Source organism: Antrostomus carolinensis, unplaced genomic scaffold (assembly GCF_000700745.2).
Source record: "Antrostomus carolinensis isolate BGI_N321 unplaced genomic scaffold, ASM70074v2 scaffold14128, whole genome shotgun sequence".
Classification (NCBI taxonomy): Eukaryota; Metazoa; Chordata; class Aves; order Caprimulgiformes; family Caprimulgidae; genus Antrostomus; species Antrostomus carolinensis.
Window position 1 is genome coordinate 84103 of NW_010335094.1, and position 12347 is coordinate 96449.

Consider the following 12347-nt stretch of genomic DNA (forward strand, 5'->3'; position numbering starts at 1 on the left):
TGTCAAAATAATCTTTCCCATATTTCAGAGAATAAGTTACTCCATAAAAACATTTTTTCAGATAGAATTGAACAGCACCCAGCTGTGGTGGAAAGGTCCTGAAAGCCTGGTCTTTACGGGAGCTGTAAGAAAAGTCAGGAGGAACAAATTGTAACAGTTGGGCTACAATTAATTTGGCTTTGATGACAAGGTATTCCTATACAGTTTTCACTATTCTATACTTAAACTTGACTTGGAATAATTTCCCTTCACTCCTTTCCTCCCAATCTCTTCAAAAGTACAACCAGTTTTTCTGCTGATCTGGGTGAGGAGGAAGGTTTGTTATTAGGTTTGCAATTCTTTAAAGAGAGTAGCAGAGACTGGCATCCTGGTTAATGCCAGTCCCCTCACGCTTACATTTGACAGCACCCATTTCTGACTGTGTCTAGCAAGGAGGTCTCTAAACTGTGAATGGCTTAACCTATATCAGCCTGAAAGCACTGTTCTGCCTAGTTACCAAAGTGCTTTGGAAAATTAACTATTGGATTTAGCAAGTGAACACACAACGTCCCACCAATTACTAGGTTGCTAATAGTATTTTACACCACATTGCCATCAGGAATACAGTGATTTAGCAGCAGAACAGTCTCTGTATTCTCAGCATAGCTGCTTTCATTTAGTTGAAAGCAAGGTGAGGAAGATTATAATCTTGTATGTAATGAGCTCTGAAGAAAGGTGTGTAGTCTGTAATTTCAGATGCCTTTAGAGACAGGTTATATCTACAAATATTATCTGGGAACATATCAATCAGCTGACTGTGTAACTGTGTTTTATTTCTTCAAAGAGCACTACAGTTCCACATAAATGTTCCCTGTACTTCCTTTTGGAATAGAGGCAAGGGCTTCATTTCCATTTTAGCAGAGATATTAGGTGACCTGCCAATGTAACCACAGCTATATATGGAAGCAGAACTAGGTTTAAGACTTAGATTTCCACTGTCGCCTCTTTAGCTTGTAGTATATTTACCTTGAATTCTTAGTCCTTAATAAATTAATAGTAAATAGTAAATAAAACTTCAAATGTTTGCAAATGATGCTTCTATATCTAGTAACCTTAAAATCAGCTTTAGCCCTCAATTAAACAAACTCACCAGTTAAGAATAGTTTAGGGAATCAGAAAGCAGTAAGAGGTGTCTGTTGAGCACTGTGTGCTCAAATACAATTTGTCTTCTTCAGCACAGCCCTGTCTGTCACAATCTGTGTGGTTTTACTTTTGACGTGTTTGTAAATGGATTTAATAGGCCTATACCTAATCACAGAAGATGGTCTTTCAGACAGATGTATGCAGCCTCTGTTTATAAAAATGTAGTTATCACTGAGTGGTGTCCTTACATATATGGCAAAAAGTAAAGACCCTGAGCAAGCTTTAGCTAGGCAAAGTTAAGCCCTGGAAGAAATTGGGGTTAGTCAGAGCTCAGCTGTGGAATTTGTATTCTGAATTCCTGTTTTATTCCTGTAAGAGAGAATATTTGTTTTTTATGAGTTATTCTGGGTTAGCTGTAAGTTTTATGTATAGGCAGTGGTCCTTGGGAACAGATTTTATGAGCTATACAGTTGCTTGCCATGAAATTTGATTTATGATACTAATCAGTTTTTGAGGCTGAGCTGCTTTCTCAAGTTGAATGTTAAAGTATGCCTCTGGAAAGCAGAGGTGGCTGTGCTCCGACCTGCTCCTGTCCAGAACTAATGAAGATGTGTAAATAAGATAAAATACAGTGTGAACACATTCAGACTTCAAGGCTTCCCCCTCCCCGCCAAAAGTCCTATCTTATACATTTCATACTGCTCAGCAGAGTGGAGTAATTTGTGTCAAAAGGGACTAATAGTAATTAAGATGAGAGAACAGTGCTAATGTTATTTGAGGTGACTTTTGTTTGTTTGGAGTGAATTCGAGGAGAAAGTGGAAAAAAAATCAGTGTTTCTAATAGCAGCTACAAAACACTGACAGATTATGAGATCACTATGATTCCCTTTTACTTTCAGGTTTCTAGCAGAGACAAGAATCTCTATGCCATTATTCTTTTAAAATAAACCTTATTAGCAGTTCTGAAAATAAAACAAATTTACACCTCTACAGAAGTAGAGATTAACTCACTTTTAACACTTGTAAACCAAGATCGAGTCATCAGGCTTTTAAAGATATGCAAGATTTCTTTTAGATTTTTCATTCTCATTTTTTGATAGCATAAAGAATATCTATTAGTAGTTTAGAAGGGAAAAAAAAATCACAACCTGTTTGCTATAGTGTGTGTGGATTGTTTTTTTCTTAACTTCTGTAGGTTTTTTTTAAATGACAAAAAAAATCCATGGGATGCCAAACCACCACAATGATTAAGCATGAAAATGAAAGCAAAATTTATTTAGTTTCATATTGATTTCTGGACACTGGAAAACTGGAAAAAAATTCAAAGAAATTAACTTTAAGGGCAAACTTACCAACCAAGGCATGCAGTAAGAACACCCCTCCCAGCAGCACAGCAACATTTTGCATCATCAGAGCAGCATAAGAGTGTTCTGGTAAACCAAACACTTCGCTTGCAATTTTTATATTGGGTTTAAAAGGATGAACTAGAGGGGAAGGCATTATATCTAACTTGAAGAACTGATGCTTGATTTCAAAATATCTTTGTGTTTTAAGACACTTGATACCCATATTATCTGTGCATAGTTATTATCTATTGCTCTTTTTAAAACACATTTGTCACACACAATATTCAGTTACTTTTCAGCAGATCTACATTTATAGAAAGTTCACAGTGCCTATAAAATTATTCCCAGAAGTTGTAACTATTTTTCCTTTAGCATTCTTCTTTTCCACCATCATTCTTTAGATGATCCTTCTCTACGTGGAGTATTTATGTTACTTGGTATAAATTCTCCCAGGGGCTTTTTGTTACATCAAGCCACTGCACCAGAGAAGTGTTGCAGGGACCTTCCTGTGCATTTGAACTGCAAACTCAGCACTGCTCAGCTCCTTTTCTTAGACTGCTAATTATGACAATGCTAATGAATGAATCCCTCAAATCGTACACTATTTGCACTATACGCTGAGACTTTCTGCCCTGAGCGGTTACATTGCTTTCTGAGGGCTGGAATTCAGTGGTTTGGATTTTTTTTTTTAAACTTTAGATGAAAGTGGATTTTCTGCAGGCCAGTCTCAGTTAAATTTTAAAAAAGAAAATAGAAAAATATACAAATGCTTTGATAAGATTCAGTTGTGGTGGAACTCTGCAGTTGCTTCTTTTGGAAGAGCTGAAAGTTCAAGGTGTTACTTTCCACAGATAACTTAGAAAATGTTAGGCTTCTGCTTCCATGCATCACCATGGCACCACTCATTTATTTTGTTAACATGAGCTCCATTATTTTATGAGAATCAAACTTGATGTCAGGTGCTATAACCTGTAAGTAGTAACCTGTCATTAATTTTAAAGATTTGTCTTTAAGAATACAAACAGCAAAGGAGTCAAGAGCAGAATGTAACTTTCACTTGTAATCTGAATTTTCTAAGGACATTTAATTTTCATTAAGAGATGTATATTCTTTTATTTCTTTCCTTAAGATGAAAGTATTTGCCCTGTATCATATATGCCTACAACATGCAGTATGCTCAAAAACGTCTTTTCTATTGCTTGCTCCCCTTCCGAGCTCTTTCTAGCCTGGTCCCAGTATCACACATTGCAGCACTCACCCAAGATTCTGTAGAGCAACATGTTTGATATAAAGCTCTGTTCTTTACCTTACCAGTCATAATTTAGCACTGACAGTGAAAAAAGAGAAAGAGGTTGTTTAGTTTCAGGTTGGCACCACAAAAATGAGTAGATGCCTCTCCCTTGTGTAGCAGATGATTAGGTCTTGAGACAGCGAGCAAGGGCTGCTGGCATCGCTATGCCCTGATCACATCAGCCATTTACCAAAAAGACACATGCACAGATACATAATTCACAGACACATAACACACAGAATTGCAGCAGGGAGAAAGAGGGAAGAAATATAGACCCAGTGTCCTGGTTAGTGAAACCAACACACCCAGGAAATGTAGCTAATGAGGACAGACCTTTTAAAATATGGTAGTGGAGCATCGTCTGACAGATCTTGGCACGGAGGAGCACAAGAATAGGGTGTTGTAAAAATAAGACCAGTATGTGGCCTCAGATTCTATGATTTGCTGCTATTAAGACAAAAGTTGATAGCTGTGCTCACATTTTACCTCAAAGACTTTCTCTACTTAATGTTTGACTAAGCATTTTCTAGATTTACTAAGGCACCTATTTATTGGATCTTTTTATAACTTTCATTAAGGAACTTTTACAGTATTTATAAAGAACTTCTCCATTAAAAAGGAATTTAACAATGAGAAGAAACAGTCCACTGATACAATACTGTGAAGGAATTCTAAAACTAGGCCACTTCTCACTCCTTATGACTGGTATTTAACCCCAAACTGACTAAAGCTGAGTGCACCATCATGGGATACATGAGGAAAAAGACACCAAATAGGAAACATATGGCTTTTTTTCTTAAATTGTTTCAAATGTACCCAGAGAAGCCACCCTTCTGCTTCAATACAATACAAATAACTTATTTAAAGAGCATTTTTGTATCCTATATAATAAAATAGCATCCTTGCAATCACTGCAGTTTAATATGTAAATGTAGAAATCTATAGTATCTATTTTGATCATGATTAAGAAATATTAATATTTTCTATAAAAAGGTGTTTCTTCTTCAATGCTTTAAAATATAGGAATTGTTGCTGCAAATACTTTTAAGAAAGGGCTTTGGTAGCTGTCTTTAGGGATGCTGGGCTATGTGAATAGAACCCATCCATAGCCCTGAGTAAGGTGTCTAAATCTAGGAGGTGGAGAGGGGGGGCGGATTTAAAATACAACTTTGTGTTTCTTTAGCAGCTTTAGGTGCAATGTGAAATGTTCTGATGTGGATCCTATTTGCATCAACTGTGTGGGATGCCTGATATTCCCCAAGAATTATACAGGTTCTCTGGGCTGTAAAGGTAGACGTGTAAAACACAGAACTCAGATTTAGCTGTAAAGTTATATTTTGTGCATGAAAGGATAAGACCTCGGTTTGCCAGCGGAGGAACAAGCTGGTGTGAGGAAAGGAGGTACACTATCCTAGGGCTATTGCCAGGAAAAATGAGGGTGAGATACTGTAAACTGTAATGCTTTTTTTTCTACAGACACCTTCCACAAGCCACAGAGAATAGCTTACTAAGCTACTGCAAAAGTATTCAGTGAAGCATAAATGCAGCACATCTTGAAGAATGATGCTGTCGCTGTTGTTTAAATCTCTGTTAACTCACATGAGCTCACCATCCTTGTAACTGAGTCCTTGTGTCCTGTTCTGCCCACCAGAGCTGCAGGCAGCAACTTTTGGTTCAAAATCAGAAAAGAAATGAGGATGCAAAGAATTCCAACTAACCTCGGCAGTTCACTGCCTCCTAATATAAGTATTATCAGAAAGTAAATCCAAATAATGTCTGTGAAAGAAGGAACAAACAAATGTTTATGGCCTTCCAAAGAAAAAATGCAGATTGACTCTACAGCAATTTTTCCTGCCCATTTTGCCATGGTTTGTATGGAGGAAAATAGAGCAGTAGCAGTAGGCTTTCTTCCACGTGCCTTTACTACAGTGCACAATGGTGATTTTGAAAAAACCCCAAACATTCTTCAAGCTTATAAAATGATATAGAAGCACAAAAATACACTTGGCTTGAGCTTATTAAGGGAGCACTTTGTAACAGGCAAACTGTAGTACTTTGTTTCTAGAACTGATTTTTTTTTAAAGCATTTAATAGGATAGTTTCCATGGCAACTTGAACTGAACAGATTGTTCATTGACTTCAGTACATTTCTATTAAACATCTTTTCTCTGCAGTTAGGCCTGCCTCTCCAGCTCTTTTATCTCTTTGGATGCTAATGCGTTATCTCTTTTTGCAGATATCCTTAATCTAGATTGGACTCCCCCTTCCTGTGCTTTTCAACAAAAAACAACTGTTGAGAGAACAGAGTTTCACAATCATTCTCTGAATTTCCTAGAGTCCATTTTCTTTTCTATCGCATACTCCTGTTTTTATGGGTTTCCCTGTAGAACCAGAATCTGTAATTCCAATTGATGACACTGTCTATCAGTGAAAGAGAAATGAACACCACAGAAATGTTCACCATTAAAAGCCAAAATGGCTTCTGGATATTCTTGGTCATTTTACTAAGGACTGTAACAAATAATGCTGCACAGCATATATGAATAAAACTGCTGTTATATCAGAAGTTCCTTATGTTCTCAAGTAAAGAGAAAGCACATAATTAATATAGTAGGTTCTAGATCTAACCCCTTAATTAATTTAATCAATGTTTATCTAATTTTGAAAGGTAGTTTTAGATGTCCCAATGAAAATTTCTCCTGTCAATGGAAATGGGCGGTTTGCTCTTTGTCATTTTGTAACAGCAACCCCTGAAGCACTCTGTCTGAAGGGTTAAATAAATTACTTGGATTGAATCTTTGATGTAGGAAAAAATGGAGTCAAAACACAGTGACAGATGATATGAAATACAGTAAATGGAGGAAAATGGTCTTTGGTTTAACCCACAGAGCTTTACTTAAATGAGGCTTTCAATTTGCTGTTGTCCATCAGTTTTAGGAACATTTGTGTTCAGCTTCAGCATTGAAAAGACTTTCAGGGCCTTTTCATTATATCTCTTGAATATTTAAGCTTCAAGCTATGATAATCAGTCAGGCTGGAAATGTTATAGTCTTGGTAGCAATGCAATCTGTTTTTCATCAGTTCACTTAAAGCTTTCCTCCTGCTCCCCTAAAGCCTAGATTTGTATGTGCTCGGGGTGGGAAATGACAGCAAGCTGTAAGAAGAATTGTCACTACATGGCAACAACTTTTAATCAAGAGCTTGTTTCCTCTTGTTAGAATGAGAATAAGTTTCTTTGAGGGCTTTTTTCCTCCACTTCATTTTGGTTTTGCTTGTTGCTTTTCAAGTAAGCTGTCACATCTTCTAATTATAAAATGTTCTGCACTTGCAGCAAAGATTGGGTTATGCAATTTTCTTAATTCAATAGACTGCTCGTCACTGCTGAACAGAAAAGCTTTTAGTATCTTTTTTACATCTACTTTTCATACGTCTTCGACACACTTGGCGGGGGGTGGGAGGAGAAGGCAATCTCTTTTGCATGTGCCATTGCACTTACCTTAATTGTGTAAGTAAATACAGTCTGACACTGAAGGATGTGAAAATTTCTCAGTTATTAGCATTTTTAAGGTTTATACTTGAAGTTTCTCTGATTTTCATGTTTCCCAAATTTTAAAGTTATTCATTCTACAAACACTTGTTCCAGGAGTGTATTAACTTTATGGTTGTCTGTCTGTATTCTCTGATTTTTCTCTTTTTCTCTAATTAGTCTAAATATTCCTCAGACTAGCTAAGGTTGTCCTGAAAGCCTTGTTTTCACAAAAAAATAATTGGATGTTCTTTTCTTCTGGAACTCTTTGATAGGATTCACTGATGCCAATTTTTCAATACGGCCTTTTGGCCTGAATGCACTTGAAATAAGCCAAATGGTAGATTTCTAATTAAAAATCTAGTTCTTAAAGATAAAACTTGTCTGATCTCTGGAAATAAATGGCATTATATTGACAGCCTCTCTGGCAAAGTTGAGAAGTTGAATGGCAAGTATAAATGAACTTAGTGAGCAGTATCACACTTCAGAGCATTCCAGCAACAAAAGATGATCCTTATTAAACCAAACAGACACCAGTCATGACAGTGAATCCTGCAAATTTAGAATACTCAATAAAGCACAGTTCTTCATTAGAAGCTTTGCTGTTACACCCAAAAATGAGTGGCCCAAAACATATTCCTGATGTCTTAATATGTGTGAAAATATCTGAAACTTATCAGTTTACTCTGCTTTTATGTTTTTCAATCAAGACATAAGTAGTGTAATCATTACTCCAGAAAAGGCTATAGAGATTGCTACCATATGAAACTTTGGCTGGTTCTTCCACAAGGCATTCTCAATGAGAGGTACTGTCTGCTTTTATTTTTACTTTTTTGAAGAATACATTTTGAGCAGTCATTCTAAAAACCTAACTTATTCTTTCTGTAATACAGGATCTGACAGCTACAGATCTGAGAAAGAACAGAAAAATAATTGTTAGTGATTTGGAGAAAAAAAAAATTGTGTGTGCTGGGGTTTTTTTTTTTTGCTTTTGGGTTGTGTTTTTTTTTAAAGTGGGTATTTTCCTCCTGCCTTCCAATGCTGCAAGGATTTAGTAATTTCAAGTGTTCTTGTTCTTGAAGCATTCATTTGTAGCTAGTAGAAAACAACCAGCTTGCTTTTAATTTAATTACATGAACTTGATTGAACATTCATTTATAAAACATACAATAGAAAACTCAAGCTTTTTCTGAGTATTTTTAATTCAGTTTCCCCTGTGTACTCCTCCAGAAGAGCCAGATTTTAGCCTGCATTAGTGTTGCTTTGCACTATTTCAACAAGTACAGAGTTTCTCAAAGCACTTTGCTGTATTTTGGAGCACTCCTCGATGAGCTGATGACTACATTGGTAGTTGGAACCACACCACTCCTTCTCATTGTTCCTGCCTGCCAGTAAGAGAGGTTATTCTGGAAGAAATAATGTACATCTGAAGAACTCAGATACTTCTTTGTCAGCTTAGCTTACACTGGAGTTTTTCCTGGCTCATTCCACAAATGAGAAAATGTGAAGGTATCTGTGTACATTCATTTCAGCTGTGCCAAGTGATACTCATCCCCAGCTGTGGCTTTGTCTTCCATATATGTTGTATACTGCTCTAACCCCCAGCTCCTCTTTTTCAATGACTACCAAGATGTTCTGCTAAAATTCAGACATTTTTAGCAGCTCAGCTGTGTAAGGTTGCTTAGAAACCAGCCTTCTTATCCCCCACATTCTCATGACAGATTTCCTATGCAATAACATGACTGCATGACACATTTGTATCCAGACACACATTCCTTTTCCACTTGAGATTCTCCGAGTAAAGGTTGTTGGTGCTTTGCGCAATTCGTAAACAGCATGTGGTAAATCACTGGAGTATTAAATCACTGCCAAAGTCAAAATGAGCTCAAGTTTCGAATGCGAGCAGTTCCTCACTCATGAATTTAGTTATTGATCTTTTCTTCCTTAGAGTAATTTCTGATTTTGTTTTTCAGACTGGGTAGCTAGATAGTATTATGATTTTACAGTAATCTCTGCTCCCTTCTTTGCTTCTGTATATAATACTTGCTTGAACCATTTCAAAATTTAGATGGTAAGGGCTTTTGGTTTCAATTGTTTTCTCCTTTAGAATTGCTTTATATTTGTACAAGGCATCTCATATGAACCGGGTATAAAAATATTTATTATTAATAGAAATATTTATATTTTTTAAAAAATCTCACTAATAAGTATCAAAGATACCAACTTGCAGTTGAAGAGAGTCATTGTCAGCCACTTCACATTTATATATCTCTTTGACTGAAAGGTTTTTAGCATTGTTTTTACTTCATTTCTCCCTCTCTATTTGATAACAGTGTTGCATTCTTGCCAGAATGACAATGTGTTGGTCTGGCAAAACAGTGAGAAAAGCTAACCACCGCATCTGGCAAAAAGAGTATTTGCTATTGACAAAGACAATAAGGTCCCACCATAGTTGTCTTGTTTGTCTCGCATAAGAACCCCATGCAACTTCATTCAGTCAGTGCTTTTATGGACTGTGCCGTGGACCATCAGTGAACCATATCATTTGAAATTATAAATTAGTATAGTTTTCATGTATTTATTTTTGTTAATTTTATTTTGTAACTATAAAACTTGTGTTTATTATTTGAACAGCATTTCAAACACTATGAATCAAGAATATAAGTGTCCATACTCTGCCAAAAGAATTTATTTAGTATGTCATTAAAATGCAAAATTTAACATCTAAATAATCCAAACATTATTTAAATATATATTCTGCTTTATAGGCCATAAAGGCTTAAATTCTGCAATAAAGAAGTAGCAGAGTCAAGACAAAGATGATGAGAAACTTAAGAGAGTTTCCTGAGTGAGAGAATGTTTTAAGTAGGATATATGAAAGAATGGGACTTAAAATGGGATTTGGAGATGCAGGCAAACTGTCTGCTTGAGAAAAAGCCAAACTGAAATAACAGAACCAAAACCAACAGTAAAAGGACCGTAAATAATAGAAATTAATAGGGCTAGAACATATAATATGTTACAGGTGAGGATGAAGTGTTGCATTGAATACTGTGAAAGAAAATCAATGAATGAACAGATAATACTGAATGAAAAGTTGGTTTTGTTGGTCCTGATTTTGTCACTAGCTTTAAAATTTCACAAGAAAATACATCTTTGCAAATAATGAGAGAGTTGAGAACATTTGCAACTGCATTTAGTTGAGTGATAACAAACACAAAATAACATTCTTTGCCAAACTGCTCAAATCTGGAGAAGTGTTTGTGGTATTTGTGAAGAAAATGCAAGCAGAATAATGCAAAAGTGAAAGGCAGAAACCAAAATCCTACCAACCTTATGTATTGTGGGGTGACACGCAGATGGCTTTAAAAAATATATATATATTTAATTATAAGTAATTTTTTTAATGCTTATGAACAACACAGGAACAAGAATAATTTAACATTTATTCTTACCACAGTATCCAAGCCACAGGAACCTCCTGTGTTCCAGTTGGTGCCCATTGCCTCTTGTCCTGTCATTGGACACCACTGAAAAGAGCCTGGCTCCATCTTCCTTGTACCCTCCCTTCAGATTTCTGTACACATTGCTGTAATACCCCCAAGCCTTCTCTTCTCCAGGCTGAACACTCCCAGCTCTCTCACAACCTTTTTTCCCTTTCTAGCCTTCTTTCTTCCTATGTACCAGGAAAATGCTATCAAGATTTAATTTTTAGATGTGGATAGGATGGGATCAGTATAAAGGCTAGTTTCAACACACTGTAAGCATTTGTTGTTTTATTCTTAAAAACACCTCTTCAAGGGGAGAATGTTTTATTTGGTTTTAGTTGCATTTCACACTTTTTGTTTTATACTTTCATGCCTCTCTTTTGAATAATGTTTTACTCTCTCAAATATACAGTAGACTTACAGTGCATTCCAACAATTCTATTTGCCAAGTTTGCCAACATTTTAAAATTTGTGGAGGAAACTCTGCAATGTAGAGCAATAGAAGATATGGGCTCTTAATACCACAATAATATCCACTCTTTTCTCATAACCAGAAAGCAACCTCTTTGTATCACAAATTTACTTATACTTAAAAAGTCCTTTGGCTTAGGTACCCCTAAAGTTCTGCCACTTTGTTCAGACTAATCGTATAGGACAGTATGTACATAAAGTAGAAAACTGTCTAGAGAGAGGCCATATATACATAAAATTACCTGGTCTTCAAAGTCAAATTCTGTATAAATGGTATCTCCAGAATCCATAATCAGATTGCAGTCAAGTTCATTTGGCCCTAAAATAGGAAATAAAATAAGACTTCAGAAATGGATTGGAAATTTTCACTTTATGTGATGGAACACTAATATTTCCAATTATCTGTGTATATGCAAAAACTGTGATCCGAGGAACCATTCAGATGTGCTAGAGAACCCGTGTGAATGGTATTCCGTTAACAAAGGCTTCAGAGCATCTCTAAAAGCTACCACAAATCTTAATAAGGAATTCTTATACTAAATGGTGAATTGTTTCAGCTAGATTGGAAATTTATTGGGCAGGGTGTTCTGCGTGCCATGACTTGCAATTGTAAAATTCCCACAGGGATCTTGGCTCAGGGAGAATGCAAACTATGTTTAGGAAAGAGAAAGGAAATACAGACTAATTGGTGATTAGCAGATGAAGATCCTGGAGTGATGTTGATGGGGAACCAAAGCAGCATGCTTCCAGCAGCAACAGTCCCCATTCATATCCTAGCTCACCCCTTTCCAAGGCAACAGAGTGGCTCTGCCCCTTCTTCCTGTCATTTTCCTGTGGTGGGATCAGCAAGTTATGCAGCCTCTTGCACTTGAGATTACAAAATGCAGTTGCTAAGAAGCCTTGACCTGGCTGAGCTTTACAGTTTAGCTTCAGCTGAACTGATAAACGTGCAGGATAACAGAAATTTGGCTTGGTATTTCAAGAAGTCATGTAGGAGGATAGTCATTGCTAAATCAGAATGGGAAAATAAACTACTAATCATCCTTCTATCTAAACACAGGAAGGGTGTAGCATTGACGACATATTCATATTCTGGCATTATC

The 12347-nt window shown here is 36.3% G+C and overlaps 1 protein-coding gene across 1 annotated transcript in view; it reads right to left on the reverse strand.

The window, feature by feature from the left end:
* AK5 (adenylate kinase 5) overlaps positions 1 to 12347 on the reverse strand; it is an 87447-nt gene that overhangs the window by 22673 nt on the left and 52427 nt on the right. The window contains exon 7 of the mRNA XM_010174419.1: positions 11487 to 11563. Within this exon, the coding sequence (XP_010172721.1) occupies positions 11487 to 11563 (77 nt within the window). The remainder of the gene's footprint in view (positions 1 to 11486; positions 11564 to 12347) is intronic.